Source organism: Canis lupus, chromosome 12 (assembly GCF_011100685.1).
Source record: "Canis lupus familiaris isolate Mischka breed German Shepherd chromosome 12, alternate assembly UU_Cfam_GSD_1.0, whole genome shotgun sequence".
Taxonomy (NCBI): Eukaryota; Metazoa; Chordata; class Mammalia; order Carnivora; family Canidae; genus Canis; species Canis lupus.
The window spans coordinates 19,770,104-19,796,859 of NC_049233.1; the positions used below are offsets into that span (position 1 = coordinate 19,770,104).

General features: G+C 38.1%; 1 protein-coding gene across 1 annotated transcript in view; it reads right to left on the reverse strand.

The window, feature by feature from the left end:
- Positions 1 to 26,756, reverse strand: part of PKHD1 (PKHD1 ciliary IPT domain containing fibrocystin/polyductin) — a 469,885-nt gene that overhangs the window by 239,699 nt on the left and 203,430 nt on the right. Inside the window, 7 exon segments of the mRNA XM_038554300.1 lie at positions 277 to 412; positions 6,563 to 6,697; positions 11,211 to 11,316; positions 12,558 to 12,670; positions 23,045 to 23,175; positions 23,631 to 23,687; positions 26,164 to 26,289. Coding sequence (XP_038410228.1) covers positions 277 to 412; positions 6,563 to 6,697; positions 11,211 to 11,316; positions 12,558 to 12,670; positions 23,045 to 23,175; positions 23,631 to 23,687; positions 26,164 to 26,289 — 804 coding nt within the window.

Sequence of the window (26,756 nt, forward strand, 5' to 3'; positions counted from 1 at the left end):
TGTGTCTCTTATGAATAAATAAATAAAATATTTAAAAGAAAAAAAAGATGGAGTAGACAGATGCCATCACAGGGAAAGAAAGGGGAGCTACAAGAGTCACATTGGGAGCACCTAGTCTCCTCTGGGAATTCTTTTAGGAGATCAGAGGAGCAGTTTCTACTGATGCAATCTTATAACCGAAAGAAATGATGAATCACAAAGGTTTTACCACTGTATATCACATTTACTTGAATGTTGGCCTTTTTATCTTCTGTCTTCTCTCTTCAAACAACTTACCCTGTCCCCGGGAACAGCCCGAACAGGTCCTGATGGACACGCAGTCAGTAAGATCAAAATTAACAAAGGTTGTGTTAGATATTATCAGTTCCCATCTTTTGGGAGTTTTGATCCCAGCTGACATACACAGGCTTCCCTGTAATTTAGAAAGAAAAAAAAAAAGAAGGGAACTGACCACATGAAATAAAATTTGTAATGCACAAATAAAAATAAGAGAATAAAAAGACAACCTAGAGAGTGGAAGAAAATATTTACAAATCACAAATATGACAAAAGATCACAATAGGATGCACTATACACGAATGAGAATGATTAAATAAAAAATAGTGATGATATCAAGTGCTGATAATTTCCATAGTGGCCACAGCAACTGTGGAAAACAGGTTGGCAGTTTCTTATCAAGTTAAATAAACTCTTATCATAGGACGTAGCAATTCAAATCCTAGGTATCTACCTTTGAGAAATGACAACTTACGTTCATACAAAAACCTTACACAAATGACTATGACAGTTCCATTTATAATCATCAAATCTGGAAACAACTCAAATGTCTTAAATGAATGGAATAAACAGACAGTGGTACATCCATATAGTGGGATACTACCCAGCAATAATAAAGAATAAAATACTGCTTCTTACAAGTTAGGCAAATCCCAAAGACATTTGAGAGTGAAAGAAGCCAGGCTCAAAAGGTTGCATGCTATCTGATTCTGTTTAGATGATTATTCAAAAGATAAAGCTATAGTGACAGAAAATTGATTAGAACTCCCTTGAGGCTAGACTTGAGAGGAGGATGTGGCTACAAAGATGGAGCTTGAGGCAGGTAATTTTGAGTTGAACCAACTGTTTTGTGTCTTCATTATGGTGGTGGTGGTGGTGGTGGTTACACTAATCTACAGATATGCTTAAAATCATAGAACAGTACATCAAAAAAAAAAAACAGTTTTACTGGATGTTAATATAAAAAATAAAAATTAGAAAATCTAAAAAGAAACAAAAACTGCTTCTAGTATTTTCCACAAAATCTCTTCAATAAACTCCATCTAATCAAGTTGTTAGTGTTTTTTACTCTTCTACTCTTAAAAATAATTGTATGCCTGAGAATCACCAAAAATTTGTCAGGGGCCTCCACCATGAAAGACAGTGCTGAAAAGAAAGAAAAAAAAGCAAACCAGTGGCAACAAAGCCAGTATACAAATCAGAAGAACAGTTCACCACTATTATTAAAAACCTCAAGGAAATAAGTATATTATATCCATGAAACAAGAAGCCCCAAAAGAGATTTTTCAGAAAAGAAAAAAAACAAAAAACAAAAATGAGAGAGCAGAAATAATCAATTTAATTTAAAAAGAATGAGAGAGCAGAAATAATCAACTTAATTTAAAAAGAATGAGGAAGTACCCCTGAAAACAGAATAAAAAGACAGTTGACAAATCAGAGACAACATTAAGTAGAAAAGCAATCAAGGAGGCCCAACACCCAAATAATAATAATTTTAAAAAGAAAGAAAGAGAGAGAGAGAGAGAGAAACATGAAGAATTATTAAAGAAATATCTGAAGAAAACTTCTCAGAAGGGAGAGATTTTCTAAATTGCAAAGTCCCATGTGGTGCCTAACATAGTTGTTAGAACAAAAAGCTACAAGAGGGACATCATCTTAAAACTGCAGAATACCAGGGACAAGATTCTAAAAATTTCCGAAGAAGAAGATCTAAAATGTTACAAACTAGACCTAGGTCACAGTATATTAAACTAGTCAACCTCAGTGCTAGAATCTAGAAGACAATGGAGCATTTGCCTTCAAAGTGTCAAGGCAAAATGAACTTCAACCTCTTCTTCCATAACCGACAACCTATGAATAAGGGCGGGGGGCGGGGGGAGGGTTCTGTTGGTAGCTCCAAACATTTACCTTCCATAGACCTCCACTTTGTTCAGAAGGTTACTATTGGCTACAATCTAATAAAAATGAGGTATTAAACCAGAAAGAAGGAAAATGTGTGAATCAGAAATAAAAGTTCCAATACTAGGGAGACAGCTGTGAACCCCTTCTCCAAAACTGCTGGTGCACTTGTAAACCCTTGGAACTGTTTTTTGACACTATTCACTAAAGCTGAAGGGATATCCTCTGACCCAGCAATTTTATAATATGGCATATATTCAACAAAAGTACATGCACATGAACACCATGCGACACAGGAAAGAATGTTCATGATGTCATTATTGTTAGTAGCCCAAAACTAAAAATCTTCAAATGTCCATCAATAGCAACATGCCTTTAAAAAAAAACTGTGGTATAGTCCTGAAGTGAAATACTATATAACGATTGGAAGAACAAATTATCGTAACATATAAAAAATATATAAAAACATGAATGAATCTCACAAACATAATGTTGTGCCAAAAAACCTGGCACAAAAGAATTACTACTCTATGATTCCATCTATATAAAGTTCAAAAACAGACTTCAAATTAATCTATGTCTATAGAGGTCTGAGTAATGGTTCCACTTTGGCTGGTGGAGCTAGGGAGGGGGGTTGTGGTGGGAGGAGGTATGAAGGGACTTCAAAGGAATGAGTAATGTTCTATTTCTTGACCTGGGTGGTATGTACATGGGTTTTGCTTTATAAAAATCTATTGAGCTCTTCACTTGTGATTGGTGCACTTTTCTCCATAAACATTCTATTTCCATAAGACATTTGTTTTAAGAAGTGGAACGAGCAAGACAGAAAAGTAACATACAAGATGAGAGGAAAGAAAGAAGTTAAGGAGTTTCAGTTCCTTGCATTGCTTAGGTAAAGTTTAACAGGGCTATTGTAATGTAGCCTTCATTAAGACGAGAGGGCATGTTGAAAATTTAAGTCCAATAACTAACATAATCATAACAAAATGAGTAACTTTCAAATAAGTAAATATAGAAAAGATATTCTTCAATGCAAGACAGATCAAGTTTGAAAAGTGGGAAAGAAAGAAAGAGATAGAAAGAAAGAAAGAAAGAAAGAAAGAAAGAAAGAAAGAAAGAAAGAAAGAAAGAAAGAAAGAAAGAAAGAAAGAAAATAGATTGCCAACTCAGAGTACAAAGTAAGATGGTAAAAATAAATGCAAATATATGGGAAACATCAGCATGTGGATAATTGAAGCCACTAGAGAAAATGAGATTTTGCCCAGGGAGAGCAAGTGCATTGAGAAAACAACAGACCGTACAACAGAACTTAGAGAAACAAAAGGATGAAAGGTCTAAATTAAGAAGATAAATCCACAAGAGAAAATAGGAAGTAACCCCCCTCCCCCGCCAAGAAAGAGTAAGAAGAATTAAGCCATCCATCAGCATCTGTCTGAATAAGATGTATGTTAAAGTATTATTATCTGCTCAAATGAATTTCAGTAACAATAAGAAGGCAACCGTCCCACAGATACTTCCCAAAGTAGGGTGACCACAATTCACATCCAAATCAGGACATTTCTGAGAGTGAAAGGAGATGCTAATGAAATAGGACTTAAGGACAACAAGGTATAAACCACAGACCAGCCAGACTGGGGTACATAGTGATAGAAGGCATCTCTTTTTCTGGTATATTAAAGCCATCCTCCCTGAAAGTTATACCACCAACCTCAATATAACAATATAAAGGTAATGTTGAGTGAGAGGGTACCAACATATACACAAATATTCTTTTTTTTTTTTTTTTTTTTTTATTTATGATAGTCACACACACAGAGAGAGAGAGAGAGAGAGAGAGAGGCAAAGACACAGGCAGAGAGAGAAGCAGGCTCCATGCACCGGGAGCCCGACGTGGGATTCGATCCCGGGTCTCCAGGATCGCGCCCTGGGCCAAAGGCAGGCGCCAAACCGCTGCGCCACCCAGGGATCCCCTACACAAATATTCTTAAAAGAGAAAAATCCTTTTTAATGAAAAGTTGTCCAATTAACTAGTGTTTGTTTTAGGACAGGACTCCCTGGTAATTGCGTGTCACCAATTATGTGTGGGTGGAAGGTCTAAGAAAGGATAGGCCACAGTCTCTGAAAATCTTATTTCCTAGAGGACTGGCAGGCATGACAGACAGAAGCTAAATTCCGAGTTCTATAACCACAGATGGTCGGTCATCCTTTTTTCTTTTAACAACTGACACAATTTCATGTGACAATAAAGTGATTCCCAAATAAATCTGAGCAATCTTGCATTAAATAGAGATTCATAGATGTTTTTTTTTTTCTTTTTTGTTTTTGACCTTACAACTTCACAGAGCCTTTAGAGGGTGAATATGCAGTATGCATTTCAGGGAATGGAGGTACTATAACAGCATATCCTAAATGTAATTAACCTAAGAATCTTGCTTTCCTCAGAACTCCTCTTGGGACTCGCCTTCCATGAAAAGCACTTTGGAAAATATTGGATTAGGCAATGCTCGTTGTCAAAGCTATTTTCCATGTGCAACTGGAAGAGTATTCAGCCACATGTGGCAGGATATGCCATGGTCCTAGATCCATAATATTAAGCATAGATCTTGGGCTACCATTAGAGTTCCCAAACCTTCCATCTCTTTACCTGTTAATTCAGGAGTTCTAACTAGATCAACTCTCAGGGAGTAGGTAGCTCTAAAATTCCATGTTTTTAATGATTGGATGCCTAACGAGGCTCTAGATCTTTCCTAGAACAAACCTTTTAACATCTCCTATTCAGGGACTTTTGACCTGCACTTTCCTAAGGAGAAGAGATCTTCATTTGGCCACATTGCATTCATGGTGAATCACACCCCAGAAGGGGGATTATTTTTTCATTATCTCATGATAAGCACCCTTTTGTCATAATTTATATCTTAATTTGTGTCACTCTCCCATTAATTACAGTGTCCATTTACTATCAATTAAGATGTTGTGACATTAATTTACTAGGACAGTTAGTGACTCATTTTGTTTTTGGCATCTTCTCTAAGGTTATTTCTGAGGAAGTTAAGAGCCTTTGATCTATCAGTATCATGGAATCTAAATCTAGGTTCCATCCTTTCTTGAAAATCCTTCAATCTAAAAAGAAGATTCATCTTTCAAGGTGGTAATCCTTTCAGAGAAAAGGAAAAATGGGCAGGTATTTCCCTCCTGAAAAGGATGGTTCAAAAAAGATATAACTAAATTTGAGGATTAAAGATAGGAAAAATGAAGCCTAGTAAGAAAATTATTATTTTTTATTATTTTTTAAAAGACTTTATTTATTTATTTGACAGAGAGAGAGAACACAAGCAGGGAGACTGGCAGGCAGAGGGAGAGGGAGAAGCAGGCTCTGTGCTAAGTGGAGAGCCAGATATGGGGCTCCATCCCAAGACCCCAGGATCGTGACCCAAGATGAAGACAGATGCTTGACTGAGCCACCTAGGTGCCCCAAGAAAATTATTTTTTTAATCTTGATATTTATACCTATACCTATAAAATAACCTCCAAAGGAAGTACAAAGGGCAATCATTATTTAAATTTCAATTCGTCCAAGTATTGAGGAACAAACTGAAGAGAATGCTCTTTTGTTGGTTTCCAGAAATACTATAGATCTCTTCCATCTATGATTATTATGACAATGTGAAATGAATATGCATGTAACTCCTTCAAGAACAAGAACTTAGGGAACCCATTACAGATCTGAAGCCTACTGAGACCAATGGCAGTCATGGACTTCCCTTAAGGGGAACCAGTAGTCCTAGTTCTACATCTGGGAAATTTTTTTTTACCTCATCTACATTTTGGAACCCTGGCCATGCAATAGCAGAGAAGTTATCTATAGTCTGTTGTTTATCATGTAGAAACCCACACTTAGGCAAATATTAGGGAATCCTCTAAGAAACCCTGTATACAATGTAAGTATATGCTACTCCTTTGGGGGTCACCCTAAATAGAATAAGGATCCAATGGACAAAATGTTGATGTCGAAACTTGGCAAACCATAATACAAAGAGAAAATGTGAAGTTATGCCATTCCATAATCCTTATGAGGTTAAATTAGCCTAAAATTATTAGGTTTATTATTGAATTGGTATGAAAATGATGCTAAGTAGCAATCAAGTAAGAATTCTTCAAGCTACTCATGACTTTTATAATTTATATGGACTCATTATATTGAAACCTTGTGTATATTTGAATTTTATCATATCACCACTGCTACAAATATAAAGCTCTCCCAACTTTTACCAATTAAACACAAGATTCACTGAAGAATGCTATGAAAATTACATATCTTGGATCACCAGGGAACCTAGCACATTCTGTTTTGATGGACAGCCTAAAACAACTACACTAAGGCACTTACCTTGTGGGCAAAATGGCCAAGTAATAAGCTGTCAGTAACTGAAGTATTTGCATCACTTTCCAAGATGTCAATTCCAAAATCTCTGCATGAATAAACTTGGAAGTTTTTCAGGTGAAGATTGCTACTTCTAGAAATCTATAAAATAATAGCATATGTTATGGCAAAGGTCTGCAGCTTGGTTTTTCTCGCAGACTTCCTATAGCCTCTTTAATTATTGATTAAGTATAAATAAGCATGCTATGCCATATTTAAGCAGTTTTTGTCCATCAATATCTGTACAGACATCCCAAAGTTGCCGTGAGGTCAGCACTAACTAGTCCCTTTTGGTAACATCCCCTCTGTACTTTCCATTTCTCCTCATAATAACTGTTATATTAAAAATGTCAGTGTGAATTCTTCACATATCTAGAATAAACTTGCAGTTGTCAAATCACACAAAATTAATGGAGAAAACTAGAGCATCCAGGAACTCCAGTGCTTACTATTTCGCTCAGTATAGTATGTATTAACTAATATTATCAGAAAATTATAAATATGAAATAAGTGATTCAGCGTGACTACAGACTCAAAATATGTTATGTGCATATATACTCATGACAACTTGGGTTAATGGGGCCAAACAGGGATTGAATATTAACAAATTTAGCTTGGTAGAGTGGAAAGATTCCCTCTAATTTGGGGACAGAGCTCTTGGTTTTGAGCTAGCACTGATATTAACCAACTAGGGCAAGACATTTATCTTTTCCTAGACTTCAGTTCAACCATCTTTAAAATCAAGGTGGAGGTCTGGACTAGCAATTAACCTAACATAGTCATTCCTTTCTTTATTAAATAGGATCATATTTACTTTCATATCTTCAAGTGGAAGTTTCCTATTAATTAAGGCCAAGGTAGCCTTGATTTATCATAGTATCATGCTCCTATTTATCAATCAATCTTTGTGCTTGATTACGTACCAACAGCTTTTATAAAATGATAGGTGTCCAAAGACACAGAGGTTTGCTTAAACAAAATAGGTACGATCTGAACTGTTAACTTGACAATAGTTGTGACCTAATTACAGGCATCAGCCCAAGTTCTGTAAAATATAGTCATATTTAAAAACAACCTGCACCTGTCATTAACTAGAGAAGGGGGAGAATTTTTTTTTAAAGGAAGGTTTGGTTTTTTTAAGATTTTATTTATTTATTCATGAGAGACAGAGAGAGAGAGAGAGAGAGAGAGAGGCAGAAACACAGGCAGAGGGAGAAGCAGGCTCCATGAAGGAGCCCAATGCGGGACTTGATCCCAGGTCTCCAGGATCAGGCCCTGGGCTGAAGGTGGCACTAAACCGCTGAGCCTCCTGGGCTGCCCAGCTGTATGACTTTAGCAGTATTTTAACTCCTATTCAGAAAGTTTCCTTACCTTCAAGAAAGAGTATAATAATGGTGAAGCTCCCTCAAGGTTATTAAGATGAACAAATGAGAAAATATCCGAAAATATTAGCTATCAAGCTATCAATATCATCAAATAAATATAAATTTATGTTAACATACAATAGGAATTTTACCCAATGGAATCTTCTAAACAAGTATCTATATACATGACCTTATGTCTAATGACCAAAATACAGTCAAATATATCTAATAATGAAAATTTATTAAATCTAAACACAATGCATTTTTGATGGATGCAGAAGGCATTTCTCAATGTTAAAGTTTCCAGAGACATTATAGTTAACATTGATCTATCACTATTACCTACTCCTGTTTACTAACAATGGTAAGAATAAGAGCTGTTACTATGTACCCACGAAGATCCAGGTATTCTTCTGGGCACTTTGCATGCAGGCACTTACCTAACCCTTAAAACAAACTTATCCTTTAGATATTATTACATTTTATAAATGAAGTAAGAAAAATCATGGGGTTTGCCCAACATCACACAAATAGGACTCAACTTCTTTCACTGAACATAAAGTTTCCAGGGTTCATTCATGTTGTTGCATGTATCAACACTTCATTTCTTTTCATAGCTAAGTTATATTCTATTGTATCTATTGTATCTATGTGATATATCTATAAGATATATCACATTACATTTGTCCATTTGTCCAATGGTAAATATCTGCATTGTTTCCACCCTTTGGCTATTATGAATAATGCTGCTATAGAGATTTGAGTAAAAGTTTCTCTGTGAATCTATGTTTTATTTCTCTTGGATATATACTTAGGAGTAAAGTAGATAGATCATATGGTATCTTTATATGTAACCATGTAAGGAACTGCCAGACTGTTCTCTGAAGCAACTAGACCATTTAAAATTCCCACCAACAGTGTGTGAGGATTCCAATTTCTCCACAGCTTCATCAGCACTTGTTATCATTTTGATTCTAGCCATTCTAGTGGGTGTGAAGTGATAGTTCACTATAGTTTTGATTTGTATTTCTCCATTAGCTAATTACATGGAAAATCTTTTATACATGTGTATCTTCTTTGGAAATTGTCTATTCAGATCCTTTGCTCATATTTTAAGTCAGGTTGTCTTTTTACTGTTGAGTTGTAAGAGATCTATTTCTAGGTACAATTCCCTTATCAGATATATCATTTGCAAATATTATGTCCCATTGGGTAGGTTTTGTTTTCACTTTCCTGATGACATCTTTTGAAACATGAAAAATTTTAATTTTGATAAAGTCCAACTTATCCGTTTTCTGTTGTTGCATATTCTTTTGATGTCATACCTAAGAATATTTAGCTAAATCCAAGGTCATGAAGATTTACGCCTTTGTTTTCTTTTTTTCTTAAGATTTTATTTATTCATTCATGAGAGACACACAGAGAGAGAGGCAAAGATATAGGCAGAGAGAGAAGTAGGCTCCATGCAGGGAGCCTGATGTAGGACTGGATGCCGGGACTCCAGGATCACGCCCTGTGCTGAAGGCAGGTGCTCAACTGCTGAGCCACCAAGGCATCCCAACCCCTTTGTTTTCTTCTAAGAGTTTTATAGTTTTTGTCCAAAGTTTAGGTTTTTGATCCATTACTGAATCAATTTTTATAAATAGTATGAGATAAGGAGAAACTGCATTCTTTTATATGTGGCTATCCAGTTGTTCCAGCACCATTTGTTGAGAAGACTATTATTTCTCTCACAGAATGGTCTTGGCATCCTTATCCAAAATCAGTTCTCTGGGTTTATTTCTGTACTCTAAATTCCATTCTATTGATCTATATTTCTATCCTGTGCCCATATCACACTGTCTTGATTACTATTGCCTTGTAGTAGTTTTTGGAATAAGGAAGTGTAAATCTCTCTATGCTTCTTCAGGATTATTTTGGTGGGAGTTACTTTTTTAAATTTCCTGCTATCATGTTAATTACTCTCCTTTACTCTCTTCATAAAAGTAAAGTTCCAAAAGCATTCTCATTATTTGAACTTTTTGATTAATTAAATTGGAGTATACAAGAGTTTCATCTTCAAGGATCTGTGTTTTCTTTCATGGATTTAGCACTTCTGACTGCAGAACTTGAGAAAACTGACTTTAATAATCATCTTTTAATATTTTCATATTAGGTTATTTCCTTTAGAAGGTTATTTCCTTTAGAAGGCTATTCAAGAGCATGGAGACATAGTATAAGTCTCTATAAGGCATGAATTACTTTTCTGCCTAAGATGGCACTTGGTCAGCATTTCTACTGGATTTGTCACCCCTATATTCATAATGTTTATGGGCCACAAAGTACTCTATAAAGTTAAATAAGAACTAAGAACAAACACTAAATACAATTGGGATTCTTCCTGTTAGCTACCCTAATTACATATTTTTGGGTTTTCTGTATCCACAATTGTCTTCCTCTTGTTGGATATGTGAAATAAATGTCTAACTTTAATGTAACTTAATTATATGTTTTTATTCTACTTCCTGAATGCCCTGTAAACATATTTCTTCATCTATGCATCTTAGGCTCCAGATTGCTAAATGGCTGAGACCAAGTATATGTAATTTACTCTGTGTAGCACCAAATAGTGGCCTTGAATAATTTTGTATGCTGCTGTTAACAGTGAGCATCCAAAGCTTCCTTATAAGAAGTCATTGTGGTAATGAAAAGTGAATGATTGAACATGAACTTATTTCCCTTTTGAAGAAAATGTAGTTGATAAAGGTAAGAATGGCACCTTGAGCTGGAATTTTTGTGTTTCAATGATAAACAGCATTTCTTTTTTTAAGACTAAAACATGCATGATTCAGTATATTAAGGCATCAGATGCACAGCATTTGGAGTCTGGATCCTACACCAGGCTGTGTTATTAACTGTGTGACCTTTGGCAAATACTTTTATTTTCTGAGCCTTCATTTCTTATCTCTAAATAGGCATGGAAGGTGAGGAACGGATGACCTCTACAATTCCTCCTGCTCGTAAACCTCTATGATTTTGTTGGTTCCATTAGAGCTGTTGAGAAGTCACCATAAAGGAAATGAACTGACCCTGGCTTACTGAGTAGGAATTTGTTCATTCAACAGCTTTTCCACACACCTATGATGCTGTTTGCTCCTTACAACTATGATAATATTGCAATGACTCCCTAGCCATTCCCCCTAAATAAAGATGTGTAATAAATTACAGTGAGAAAACAAATGACAATTTAATGAAAAACGAACATGGCTTACCCGAGCGCCACCTGCACTCCCCCAAACTGTGAAGTTTTGGAACAGGGTGGGGCCCCTGCCATCATCCCAAGGAGGCTGAAATTGAGGGTATATAAAGAGACCATACCTTGAATGCAAAACAAAGAGTGAAAATCAACCACTTTGCATGTTTCAAATGTCCCGCATTTTCTCACTGGGAAATATAAAATGAAGGCAATGAAGAAAGGAGTGGAAATGAAGCCTGTGAGCCTTCTCTCTGACCAGCATTACCCATCCCTCAGCCTCCACTCTCTGTTACCTCCATGACCTGCTCCTGCATCTCAGCAGATGCAAACTGCCATGATTCCAGTCTTTTCTCCCAGCCTCTCTTGAGGTCCACCCTTTCCTAAGGGTCAGGAGACCCATGCCTAGCCCATTAGAATATGCTAGGAAAGTGGAGATGAGCATGTTTACTCCCTCCAGCTTTTGTTTTTCTCCTGGAAATATCTCACTTTCACAGGATTCTGCATACTTTTTTTTGCTCACACTACAGGGGTGCTGAGAGCTCATTGGTAAAACTTCATAATCTTAATGATAAATTCATGGCACATGTGCTAATCCCAGCCTCAGCTGGCACTTCAACACGGAGCAGCATTCTTAATTCTGATTCCACTCTCCTCTCACTGTCCATCATAGCACTATCGCTAACCATTATTATCATAATTATTTATAGCTATCAATTATTGAGTTCCGACTATATTCCAGATGTTCTCTTAGGAGCATGATATGAGTCATCTCTAAGTATCACATCAAACTTTCAGTGTAGATCTGAAATTTTACAAATGAGGGATCTGACTCTTTGTTTAAAAAAGCCAACTGTTTAGGAGTAGAGACCAGATTTGAATCAGGGCCTGACTGACTCTGAAGTCCACATTTTTCCCATGTCCCCACCATACTTCTCAGCTCTTGGCTCTTAGCAGATGACCTTACCTCCATGTACCAAAGACTTTGAATAAGTCTCCTCCTCTCTTACAGAGTACCCATTCCAGGTGAAGAGCTTCTTCCCAAAGGCTCTTTACCCAACTCAGCTCCTGAGGCCAGGCACCCTTGCCTCCAGGTTGCTCCAAACTCCTTAGAACTTTAACTGCTCTATTGAATTCCCCTCTGGGTGCAAAAGATGCACTCTGTCCTGCTTCCCTCTCAAATGATCTCCCTGTCCCTTTCCTTCCCTTCAATACCCAACTTTTATGATCTAAAATGCTTACACAGGCACATCATCAAATCTGACATCGATGCCCCAAATTGCACCCTGAGAGTGCTGTACAAAAAGAACAAAAGTTAAACCATAATCCTCATACCCAAAATGTAGATGAATTTCCCCAAGGTTACCTTGTACAAGAATGCGCAATATTCTGAGTGAAGGAGAGAAGTGGAGCTTGTGATGTTTGGCTGGTCACAAGATGAAAAAAGTAGCCCAAACCAGCAACATACACCCTGTTTCCCTACAGAAATTAAGCATAGTTAAATAATAGTTATTTCAGATACAGTAAGGTTGCCAGAAAGACTCTTCTATGTGCTCATTCTGCTTTTCTATTTACTTCTTGTCAAAATATGTTGATACTTTCACAGACTATTTTACTCTTCACACACCCCAATCATTCCCCCACTACCCCAGGAATCAGGTATACTCTCATTTTTCTTCCTCTGTGCAGCTCAGTTAAACTGTAATTTGCCCACCTTAATAAGTGATAGCTCATGTTAAAGCGTTCTTATAAGCTTCCATAGTGAGATGCTTACTTCATCATCAATCCAAGCCCTCCTCTTTAGTGTATGCAACAGTATACAGGGGCAAAGGCATACCTTAAAGCCAAGTCTACACACAAAGTGTCCTCTCCAATCCTTTGAACAATGATTTGGCTGACTTGAAGACCAATGATTGTACTGGCTATGTCTTGGTTCTGAGATACAGTGCCTGAGCTTAAATACAACTTAAATCTCCTCAATGTACTCTTATCCTGATTAGATGATCTTAATCACCTTAATATTTCTATATAGGATTTCCTATCTAAATAATTTGATGTCCTTTATACGTTCATATAAAATCTAAATTCTTCATTGGACCACATTTAATTCTGATTAAACTGAACACAATGGATTATCTTTATAAACTCAACAAAACACCTACAGTAGAATCATCACTGTCTAGTATACTTTAAGACAGAGTAGAAAATTAACTCCTTAAAGTCTATTATTCTATACAGAGGTATTTTTATTTGGCCTACCCAATGTTTATAAAAATTGTTACTTTGCTTCCAATATTTTAAAATTGGGACACTTGATATTAAAGTTCAGGCTTTCAGTTTTTTAACAATATAGAGCCCAAATTCCTGTGGGGTAGCCATGTACAAGATGGAGATAAGAAGTGTCTGCTCTCTTGGATTATGATTATTTTGGCATAGTCCCCACCCTTCCTCTTTCACTGATTTATGATACCAGCCTAGCACCTATGGGTATTTGAATTTGCAACCTCTAACTCCAGGCAGTAAGGTAGATGGTATGTTGGCTGTTCTATGTTCCAGTAGGAGTGAAGGGCCAAGAGACCAAGCTGCTGGACTACTTCCTATGCAATTATGTGCATCTTTTCTCTTTCAGCCTGAGAGGCTGGTCTGAGGCCAGATGCCCATATCTACCTAGAGAATAGAAGTCAAGAAACAAGCTGCTCAGCCAGCCTCAGGCCTAAGCTTTGTGCTCCAGGGACAAAGGGAGCTCCAGAAGTTTCTACACAGTTCATCCCTGATCACTTGGGGAGTTGACATGGCCTACCAGTGTGACAACAAGAAAACTGGAGTGTCCTATCTGTGAGCAACTCATCTCCTGAGAGTACATGCTATAGGCCTAGGACAGCTCATCCTGAACATTAGCATCAAGTCCCAGAAGAGAGAATGGAAAGCAGAAAGGATCATGATGCTGTGCAACCAACAAGGCATTAAATGTCTTTCTATGAAACAATATTTCAGTGTCATAGTTGCCTTTTTATAGGACTTGGTGGGACTATGTTGTGAGTGACTTGCTAGAACAGTTTCTCAAACTTCAGTGTATGTGCAGGATAGAGCTATAAGATTTAGCAAACAAAAACACAGAGGCCAAGGAAGATTTAAATTTCAGATTTGAAAGAAACAACTATTTTTTCAGTATAAGTATATCTCAAATATTGTATAAGATATATTTATACTAAAAATTAGTTACATTTCTGAAATTTAAATTTAGCCACATATGTTGTATTTTGTTTGGAAACCCCAAAGGGGGAGGCAGTATATAAAATACAGATTTCTAGGCCCCCACCAGTAGATACTCTGACATAGCAGGCACTGAAGGTGATAGTGAAGAGTTGAAGAACAATTTTCTGTAATCTTGAGCACCACAGGTGGTGATCACCAATAGAGGTGATCTTTTAACCCCATTTTGAGAACGACTTCTCTGGAGGTGACTGAGATACTAACAGTGTACTGTCTAGTCATCAAGGGCTCCAGGAGATGTTCAAAGAGGAGACAGACACTTGGAAGAATTCACTTCCTGGCAATTTTGCCATGAGCTGCCTTGGGAGCCAACTTCATATGGAAGCCACTATAGAAAACTGCAGGAGGATAGAGACATAGAAAATCAAGATGGGAATCTGTTATCAGATCCCCAGCAAAAAGATCATCCAACTCAGTGCAAGTTATTATTTTTTTTAAGATTCTATTTATTTATTTGAGAGACAGATTGTGAGAGAGAACACAAGAGGGAGGAGAGGGAGAAGCAGGCTCCCCACTGAGCAGAGTGCCTGATGCAGGGCTCAATTCCAGGACCCTGAGATCATGACCTGAGCTGAAGGCAGACGCTTAACTGACTGAGCCACCCAGGTACCCCTGCAAGTTGCATTTATGTTGAATTTTTCTTTTCCTTAGAAATATTTATCTTGTCTTAACTTAGAACCTAGTGTGATAATAATACTCCATAGTTAAGATTTCTAGAGAAGCTGCTATTGTCCAGGTACCAGATTTTAGTCTCATTTACTTTCACAACAATTCTGAGTTATATGTTATTATTATAATTTCACAGACAAAGAAACTGAATCTTGGAGAATTTGAGTAAATTCTTCAAAGTCGCAGAGCTAATAACTCAAAGCCAGTTCCATTTGTGTCCAAACCTGAAAGTGTCAGAGATTATAGACTAAACTAGAGAAATGAAGGCAAGACCCAGATCAAGATGCCAAACAATATGCCATAAGTGAAGAAATGTAAACAGTAGAGTGCAATGCAGTCACATCACCAGATTAAGGGCAGAACTGGAGAGTTTGTTCTGGCCTTCCTAATAGTGGATGAAATATATTGAGCAACCTTCTTTGCAGAAGTCTATGCAGCATGGACATTCAAGCAAGAGAAATCCCAGAGAGAAATTAACTGTCCAAGTAAACTTGCTTTTTAAGTTGCACCATTATACTCACAGGAAAAAAATAAGTTAACCCTTCAGATACCAAGTAATCTGTGCACAAGACTGGAATAGTTTATGGTATTGCTACACAAATATAGGTTTCCTCAAATTGGAGAGCATTTTTCAGGTCAGAGTTAACTAAAGAGTTGTTCTGTTCACACCCAAATCCCAGTATAAAACCCCTTCCATTCCCACCAAAGGGGAAAAAATAGCACACTCAGCTCAGAGGACACAGAAAGACACGTGGGTGAGGAACTGAGCCACATCCGACTGGTCAGCAGGAAAAGACATGGCATTTTGAAGAGTATGTTTAAGGAGGATGGGGGGTCTGAAACCCCTGCATTAAGGCATTAAGCACTATCACATTATATTATAGGCATCAAGTTAACTAGGACTGGCTGCTGACATGAGTTTTTTGAACGACAACAGAAGAAAAGATTGAGATTGTCTGCAAAGCCTATGGAATGCTAATGCACACATGGGGAACACGGATATTAGGACAGGACACACAAAAAAGGTCAGAACTGAAGGAGGGAGTTCTGGTTACTCAGGCCAGAGCCCTCTCACAGCCTTTCACATGGCTCAGGAGTTTTACTCCATTCTGAGTGAGGGAGGACTGACGGTAGAGATTGCAGGTACGCTCTTCTACTTGTAGCTGTTCCCTATTTATCCTTAGGTTGAGTAAAATTACTTCGGCCCATAGCTTCAGTCATTCTAGACTAATACTTTCTTGACTTCAATTCCTAAATGAAAGAATTTGAGGTATTATGAAAGGCAGCTCTCTGAACCTGAGTAGACCACTGGTCATCATTCGATAGCAGTGTTCCCTATGGAAGGGAACTTTAAAAACTTGTCCTCTCTGGGTGTGCTACATGTTCCACGAGGAGCATACATACGTGCACACACGTGCACACAGAGCCAAGCAAAGTCAATGTGGAGGAAAAATTGAAACAGGTTGGGTTTTTTTGTTGTGGTTTTTGTTTTTGTTTTTGTCTTTATTTTTAACAGGTTGTTTTAAAACCAGCAATACTCAACTTTTGCCTCATGTGAGAAGAGGAGCCAATGCCCCAGTGCTCTAGTCCCTTGAGGTCTCCCGCCTCTGGGGAAGCGTTATTGGGGGCCAGAGTTAATCAAACCTGGCGGCAGGGAGCAACAAAGACCTGACCAGGGAGCCAGCACATGCTGACACAACCAAGGTGCTGTTTCCTTAACTTTCAGCTTATTATTCACTGTGTGCCGGAAGGCTCTGTCATCCTGGGCATTTGTAATTAGGCCGCCATTCCTCATTTCTTACTCAGTTACAGAACATTTTCTTTCTTTGTGGACTAGTGGGCCCTTCTCTCCTGTACTTCCTTATTTTGGATTCCGAGCATTTCTCCAATTTCCTGAGGCCATTTAAGATTCTAATCACAGGTCTCACCTACCACACGGAACTCGGCACAAGTGACTTTGGGACATCATATAATATGAGGATGAATTACTATTCAAGATGCTAGCATGACTTCAGGAAACCTGGGCCATCTCTAAGACTCCAATCATCTTGAAGTGGCAGAGTTTAGAGCTGGAGCTGTCAATCAGAGATGATTTTGTTTCCCAGAGAGCATTTGGAACGCTCTAGAGACATTCCCAGTTGTCACAAACAGAGGGGGAGGGATGCTACTGATCTTCAGAGGGTAGAGGTCAGGAATGCTGCTGTACACAGGACAGCTTCTCACAACAAAGAATTAGTGCGTAAACTACTAATACTATCATGATTGAGGACCCCTAATCCAGACTAGTGCTATGGGTTGTGGAAACAACCCATGCCTGCTTTCCCTCAGTAAATCTCTAAATTTTGATGGAAAGACCACCAAAATATAAAAACATGGTTAATTACAGTAAGAATACTTTGACAGTCTTTACTAGGAGGATATGCATGTTTTTTAAACATTTAAATCTGACATCACGCATTCCCAAAAATAATTACTAATTAGCATCAAATCCATTATCTCTTTAGCCCTCATAGAAACACAAGGAAGTAACATGGCTACTGATTCTGTTATAATTACACAACTGGAACCTTCCTCAGAGAAGACCAGGTGAAGCTCAACCTTCCACATAGCCTGCGTGGATTAACTGTGTCTCTATCACACGTGTGAGCCATGGGAAAAGACATGAGTACATAAGCACTGAGAGTTAGAGAGTGGAGACTTCTTAAACACCCACCTTTTCTGCAAGTATATAAACACTGAGAAAGGCACATCTCATTTGCACGTACACCTCTAGATCATTACCAATGAAATGCTCATTCATTACCAAGACTCTACCAGAAGGGAAAAAGATTCCGGGATTTCAAGAATATATTCTATGGACTACATTCATATACATTACTTTTGCCAGACAGGTGCTCAGAGAGTACATATTTTGAGCAAAGGAATAGATTTGTGGAATCACCTGCCCTAGTGTCATTAGCATTTATGGAACATCTGGGTGAACATATATAAATAGAAATGCTTTCCAAGTGCATTTATAGTTGGTCAGGATATTGCAACTTTGGTCTTCCGTTAGCTGGTAAGGCTCACTTTTCTTATAAAAGAAGTACTTGAACAGTCAGATCACATTACTTCCCAGCCCTTTTTACTCTCCATTCCAATTGGGTATGCTACAAATGATTCATGAGGAAAAACCACATATTTATGCAGGCAGCCGGCGGCTTGTGGGGAAGGGTTTAAGGCAAGCAGGGAATTTTGTGTGGAAATCAATTCTTTGCGGAAGTCAATGTATTATGGACATTCAAGCAAGAGAAATTCCAGAGAGAAATTAACTGCCCAAGTAAGCCAGCTCCTTGAGGTGTGCATCTATAATCACTAGAAAAAAAAAGTGAGTTAACCCTTCAGGCAGCTCTTAAATATACATTAGCTATTGAGTAGGGAGAGCTAGAGAACTGAAATTGGCCTTTAAACACAGAATTCCTTACAAAATTGATTCACAAACCAGAACAAATTCCCCTCAAATTAAATGGATGTTTCCAAAGGGCTTGTCTGCAGGGTTTTTCCACGGACTATCCTAAACAGGAGTCTGGTCATGGGAAATTTCCAGTACCTACAGAAACATGGGATAGTCTAGAGCTCTGGAAGTGAACAGCCCCTTGCTGTTTGAGAGCAAAGACTTTCCAACCTGAGGCTGACATAAGTTATGTCTACTGAAAAGATGGAACCATGGAGCCTCTAGACAGATAGCAAGAAATCTCCCTAAACAGAGTCACAGATTCAAATGCTGGGGAGTCAAGGGAAGACAGCCTGGAAATGGAATGCTCTAAATGGGGGTACCTGAGTGGCTCAGTGGTTGAGCGTCTGCCTTTGACTCAGGTCATGATCCCAGGGTCCTGGCATTGAGTCCTTCATCAGGCTCCCCCTGGGGAGCCTGCTTCTCCCTCTACCTGTGTCTCTACCTCTCTCTCCGTGTGTCTCATGAATAAATAAATAAAATCTAAAACAAAAGAAATAAAAGAATGCTCTAAATGTCATAGATGAAGCACCAAAGAACCACACCACCAATCTCTTTGTGAAAAGCATGGCAAAGTAGACTACTTTTCAATACTCCTTTTCAATGCTACTACCTAAGGAGTACTCAGAGGAATACCTCAAATTCCTCAGACACTGAAACAGGAATAGCACGCTTGACTATCCTATCACTGGCAAAAAGACACAAAGCTCAGGTTCTGCTTCTGAGAGAAACTGTCCTGGGCTTGGTTGGGCTGCAGCCTGGGCAGGGAAGCAGACAGACCACTCGTGGCTATGAAAGCTACAAAGGAATATCACACTTGAAATCCCCTTCTACTGTGCCAGGTTGAGGTGGCTGACTAGCAGCCAAGGCAAATTCCTTGCCTGGTGGCAGAGCATTTGGTCCTAGGCTCTGGGTCAGGGCAATTGGGAATAACATGTTACCATAAATCACTGCAGACACCTAAGGATCAATGGTTTCTTCCCTGTCTGTCTGCCAAGCCAGAGATTTCAAAGTCAGACCCCTGTATATGAGAAGAGGTTAGGCTTTGAGAAGTGGTTGCCCAGCAACTAGGATTAAGTCACCTTCTCCAAGTCCAAATAAGGGCTTTAGTTTAGTTAATGGTTTTGTCCCATTGTCAACATCCTGGTTTTGATATTGCTATGGCGAGGGTTGATATGGTGACAGTTATGGTTGTAGTTATGGTATTACTGAGGGATTGACAATGGTTATGGTGATAGTAATGAAGTTTTGGAATATAGGTGGTGAAGTTTGGTGGGGTGAGGTCCAGAGCCGGATGACCAAGAAAGAATTCTCGAGACATCTTTGGTGCAAAATGGTTGTTTTAGTAAAGCTAGGGGACAGGACCCATGGGCAGGAAGAGCTGCTGCACCAGGGTTGTGAGGGGTGGCTGGTTATATACCCAAGAACTGGGGAAGGTAAGGAAAAAGGAGATTTCAAAAGGATTTTCATGCTAAGGAGGACCTACAAGATACTGGAGGCCTTGTCATTGTCAAGTTAAAGACTGCTTTTCCCTCTAGCAGGGCATTCACATTAAAACAACTGAAAGCTTCCTGAGGAATGTCATACATATCCCACTCTGGATGGGGGTCCTTTGTGGGATATCAGCTTGTACTTTGTCCTCAGCTAGCCCTGTTCCCCATCAGTATCACGGGGGAAGCTGAAGGAAGGGCCCACAGGAACTCCTGTTTTTGCAACTTCTTCTAAGTCTAAAATTATTTCAAAATAAAAAAACAAGAAAAGAAAAATCCCAAGATATTACAAAAATACAGTTACTTTAAAAAAATATTTTGCCAGGCTGTAATAAAACTTCAAAGCAAGGCATGAGAAAAGGATACAAATCCTGAGTATACCCTAGACTTGATGACCTTCCAGTTAGGGGTAGTCTGACTGAACCACTTACATAGCAGGACATAGAAGTCACAACCCATGAAATGATTCCTCAGAGTACAGGAATGTTTCTCTCCTAAATACCAGAAATACCCTGGAAGAGGGAAGGTTTTCTTCCTATTTCACATATTACACATGCACACACATCGTTGTTTGCACAGCTTCCTTATCATTCCTTTGGAACTACGGCTTATTTCTAAAATATAGTTTTCAAAGTACTCTGTGGATCACTCACATGGGATACACTTAATGAACTTGGCGTTTGCTCAATGACTGAAATGACCTTCATTGGCCCTAAGGGTCAAGAGAGGTTCATAATTTTTAAGTTTTGCCACATACACCAGTTACCACCTACGTCTTTAGTCATGATACATTCTAAACAACAGGATTCAAAAGAGACAGCATAGCACAACACCAGTGACATGCAGCTAAAAAACTGCAGTGTATTGTGTAATATTTAACACTGAGAGATAAGTCCCACAGGATTTAAATGCTGGATCAGATAAACATCTTATTTTTCAGTGATCAGAATAATTGTGGGATCTTGGAATCTATTCTTTACTTTTCTCTTTCCTCCCTCCATTCTCTGATTATGGAACTCTACTTACATTCATTAATTCACTATACTTAATTTTTACTGAGCAACTACTATGCTTCAGATTCTGTGCTAGGGTCTAAAAGCTAATAAGCTAATGAAAAGACAACTGCAGAATTTTAAGGTCATCAAAGATGAAAATGCCATGAATACACCTAATGAATATGTTTAATGAATCTACACTACCAGCTTAAACTAAAGCTTCCTTCTCAAAACATATGCATTGTTTTTTTGCTTTTGTTTTTGTTTTTACTTTCATAAAGTGAATATAAGCAGAGAAAATAAAGGGATAAAAATGGAAAGCATCTAATGGGAAACAAAGAACTTGCTTCAGACTCAGTTTTGTCCTTGCTGACTTGATACTGTTCACAGGTCAGTCTGCCAAAGCGCAGGCAACCTATCAGCTTTTTAGATGGCCCCCAAGTCCCATGCACCTATAGCCAACTCAATGATGCCAGCAGACAAGTGTACTACCCAGAGAAGCAAAGTCAGATGGGCATTACACCTGCCATTCAATGCAGGACTTAGATACATTCCAACCTCATATGAGAAGATGAACTGGATAATCCTGAGGACCTATTTGACTCTGGGTATTTCAATGTAGTCAAGTTAAGCTGTGTGAGAAGGCATACAAAAACAGTTTTTGGGATGCCTGGGTGGCTCAGTGGTTGAGCATCTGCCTTTGGCTCAGGTCATGATCCTGGGGTCCTGAGATTGAGTCCCGCATCAGGCTCCCTGCAGGGAGCCTGCTTCTCCCTCTGCCTATGTCTCTGCCTCTCTCTCTGTGTCTCTCATGAATAAATAAATACAATCTTAAAAACAACAACAACAGCAACAGAGTTTTTTAGGCCCTAAAGCTGTGGGCATAACGGCACAACAAGCCTCCTAGTCACCAACAAGTTAAATGCTACTCTTGTTGTTCTGGGCCTAGAGTTTGGTTTCCTTCAATCTAAAGCAGTTCTGCTTCCTTTCCTCACTGGCATATTAGCTGCCCCTATTAGGCACCTAAAATGGTGTGTAAGTGCTGTGCTTGGAATAAGCGTAATTAAGAGTCTGGAGGAAGGTTGAGGAGATAACCATGACTTTTATTAGGGGTTATTCAACTGAAGGTAATTAAAAACAAATGATCAGAGAAAGAGAGAAGTTCATTTTCTTGGTTCCTCAGAAATCTGGCATAATTGCCACAATACAATAGACGCTCAGACAAATGTCCTGGAAGACTAAGGCCCTTAACCTCTCGGTAGATGATCCATCCATAGGTTAGACTCATTGTAAAGGGAAACTAAATGGCCTTCCAACTACGCTGATGTAACTCTTCATTCATGGATCTCTGGTTCAACTGTACTCAAAAAAAAAAATTTCTTAAAGTGGTTATAGAGAAATTTACCAAGGAAAAGTAACGTTCAGTTGTACTACATAATGGGATATGAAAGACCATCAGAGTGTACTTTATTTGTCCTGGAATCTGACATGATCTCATACATCTCATGATTGCTGATCTCTCATTCTGAATACTCTTAAAGGGCAACAATATGACCAATTGATATAGTAAGATAATGAAGACTTAATAAGTAATTATTATTGGACTCGAGACAAAAATCAGCAAGCATAGCAGACAGCTCAGGAAGATATTGTAGTGTGCATTAATCTAAAGGACCAGAAAATAATCAATATCTACTTTGTTTTGCTACATATAGTTACTGCTTCAAAGAGTATTCACAGGAATTCTGAGAGAAATGATTACATTTATTCTAAAGCACTTGTTTAACATAAAATCATAAAGTTGTTTTTCAATACCAGTATGCCACAAGTAAACATGTTATACCATCCTACTACTGCTGCCACTTCCAAATAACTTTTGTAGTGAATGTTATGGCCTCTCAGCTCTGACTTTCCTAGTGGAGCCAGATCTTACCTCTACAACGTTGGTGGGATTGAGGATATAGATCCCAGATGGTGTCAACATTTCAGGACTAGAGAGTCCCTCGGTGCCAGAAATACTGATGATCACATTGTTTCTTATTATATTTCCCTGTTCTGACCAGTCTAATTTAAGAAAAGATAAATCAAACCCAGGGGAATCACAAATATAATTAAAATTTACATAACAGTCTTGCTTCTACTAATACACGTTATAGCTTAAATAATGCATATAAATATATATACATATATTTAAAAAACATTTAGTATGTTCCACAATTTAAGATATCTAACATTTTGCCATCAGACCTGTCTATAAAATATATGACAATTTAAGTGGAGTGTAACTAGCTTTAAAACCAATTTACAGGGCAGCCCCGATGGCCCAGCAGTTTAGTACCAGCTTCAGCCCAGGGCATGATCCTGGAGACCTGGGATGGAGTCTCATGTCAGGCTCCCTACATGGAGCCTCCTTCTCCCTCAGGCTGTGTCTCTGCCTCTCTCTCTCTCTCTCTCTCTCTCTCTCTCTCTCATGAATGAATAAATAAAATCTTTAAAAAAAAAACAATTTACATATTTACCAGGTTTTTTTTCAGGGGCAGCCTCCCAAGAGATATATTTTATGTCCATGTCTGTACCTGAGAAAAAAAAAGGTCATGTTACTTCATTGAGCATACTTTATGCCACCCAGAAAAATGAGGGATACAGCCACACTATTTCTTCTTTATTTAAATTTGGTTTTGTGTTTTTAATTTATGGACCAAAGAGATATAGATTATATGGGCTTTTTAGTTCTGGAGTACTATAGTGAATGCTAAGTTCATTTTAAACAGAATAAAGAACAAAGAAGTAGAGGTACAATTTTACTTCTTAGGAAGAGTCTTAAATGACTGTCTCTGGAGGGTATTATGCTGAGTGAAGTAAGTCAATCAGAGAAGGACAAACATTATATGTTCTCATTCATTTGGGGAATATAAATAATAGTGAAAGGGAATATAAGGGAAAGGAGAAGAAATGTGTGGGGAAATATCAGAAAGGGAGACAGAACATAAAGACTCCTAACTCTGGGAAACGAACTAGGGGTGGTGGAAGGGGAGGAGGGCGGGGGGTGGGGGTGAATGGGTGATGGGCACTGAGGGGGGCACTTGACGGGATGAGCACTGGCTGTTATTCTGTATGTTGGCAAATTGAACACCAATAAAAAATAAATTTATTATAAAAAAAATGACTGTCTCCATAGTCAAATGCCATATATGCATGTGTCAGCTCCAATCCCTTCCCTAGCTGTTCATATCAGCCACAACTACCAGCACTGGTCTGGAATAGAAGAGAATAAAAGAGCATGGACCATGCCACAGAGACTGATTAGCCCATATGTGGCATCAACAAGGAACAGCCCCACAGAACCTTCTCCTTTTTAGGTATCTAGGTATATGGGTTTCCATGTCATTTCATGAACTGGGTTTACAATCCCATTTTGCATGAAATTAAGCACTTTATCTATACTGCACAAATAGAAAAAACAAATATTCTATTTCATCACTTGCAGTATAATAGATGTCAAGAGCCTCAAATTCACAAAAAGCTCTAAAGGCTAAATTCCCCCTGCAGGTTTTCTTCCTTGCCTAGTTAATGTCTATTCCATACAATTGTTTTCTGCTACAGTAATGTTGTTAGTGTACCCTCCTGAATTTCTGCTCTGGGTTTCAGCAAACTTTTCCCTTACACAAACCAAGAGTAAGAATAGACAAAGTCAACCCTCCATCTGTTAGTTTAACTGCCCTGTAGGTGTTCTTTTCCAAACAAAAGAACTCCCTGCACCTGATTGTCACTATTGTCTTTAGTTCTTTGTCTTTTAGAGCTGGAGTTTGTTTTAAAGCAAGCTTATATGATCCATATTTTCTCACTGAATAGTTTCCCTCTCAGGATTAAGAACTTTACAGCTCTTAACAGATTGTTCTTAAATGAAACACATATGTGTTCCCAATGATGATATCACAGAATTAATTTAAATATAAAACACTATTTAACAAATATAGCCTGACTTCCATTTAAAACCTCTGATTTCCTTTTGTATTTCAGTGTATTAAAATACCTTTTGTTTACGAATTCATTCATTTCTTTCAACAAATACACCTACAATGCACTAATTAATGTGTACTAATTAATGTGCTCCATGCTAAGGAAACTGTGTTCACATGAAATCTGGTGGTACAAATAGACATCAATCAGATGATCAGAAACATGAACATGATATGTAATTTTAAATCAATAAGTAATGACTGGTGCTCAAAGAGTTTAAATAAAGGTCCTTGACTTGGGAGTGTGTGGGAGAGAACTTCGTAGGAGGAGTCTGACGAGAGGAAAAGAGCTTGTGGGAAGGCCTTGAGGCAAAAAAAAAAAAAAAAAAGTGACCTTTTGAAAGAATTAAAACAGTCCAGTGTAGCTAGAGTACAGAGGAATAGCAAAAGAGCAGGCCAAGTTTAAAAACCTTAATAGAGACAAAAATCACTAAAGGAGTCTTCTAAGTCAAGTCGAGGGCTTAGAATTGTATCCTAAGAGTAATAAGAAATTCTTAAAGAGTTTAAAACATAGGAGTGATATGATGCAACTTGAGTTTTTTTAAGGATAATTCTGGGTTCTGCAAGGGGAATGAACTTTAGGAGAAAAATGTAGATACAAGTGATCAAGCAGAAGATTCTCAAACGTGAGCTTCTTTAGCAAGCCATGGGAGAAGCTAAGAACAGAATTCAGGATTTTTAACTCCCTGTCAACATCAAGGCTTGACATTCCTTGAGACTGTATAGAGATTTATTTATGTGACTTTGAATTATTGTGAAAATTGCTGAAAGTATATCTGAAAACCTCCCCTTTCATATTTATTAACCTTAATTGAAATGTCATCTTTAAAAGATCAGTTTCCTCGTGATTAAGTTTAGGGAACTAAACTTAGTCATGGGTAAGTTTAAATTCAGAATTTTAACTATGTCCTACTTCCAATGATCAGAGGCTAAAGTTTTTATAGATTGGGAATTCAAATTTTGGTAAAATTCCTTTCAAAAAACGATTTGTCCTAATCAAGAATGCCTAAATGAAACAAGCTCAATCTCTTACCCACTAGCAGTGCATGGCCTAAAATATTATAGAATATATTACTGTCCACCTTCAGGCCCAAGGTCCTTGACATGCTGAGGCCTCTATTGAAGGAGCTCCACACTGTGCAGCCTTGTACATAGGAATCTGAAGAGAGGAAAGAGTAAGGCAAACATTTGAAGTGAGTCTTGATGGCTCCTCAGATTCTGTTGATCATTTCCAAAGCAGACTGTAATATAACTGAGAACATTCTCCCATACAATGATGAAAATCAGGAAATGAGGAGTTGGAAAAAGAAATCAAATCAAGAAGATGGGTAACTCAGGCCAATGTCCCTCAAAGATACCAGAGATAAGCAAAGTAGAATCTGAGAGTCAGGTGCTAGAAAGAAGAAAACCATCTGAGAAAGAGACAATATGGCCAAACTACCAAAGGACTCATGGCTGTCAGGGTTTCCAATTGACTAACATCTTTGGTATCTATTCTTATCACAATATGGCTGACAGTGGCTAATGAGAAGTCAAGGACAATATAAAGAGTATTTCTGAAGGAACAAATCTGATCTTTGCAAATCACATCTTCCATAATAAGAAGATACAGTCATTATTTCTTCA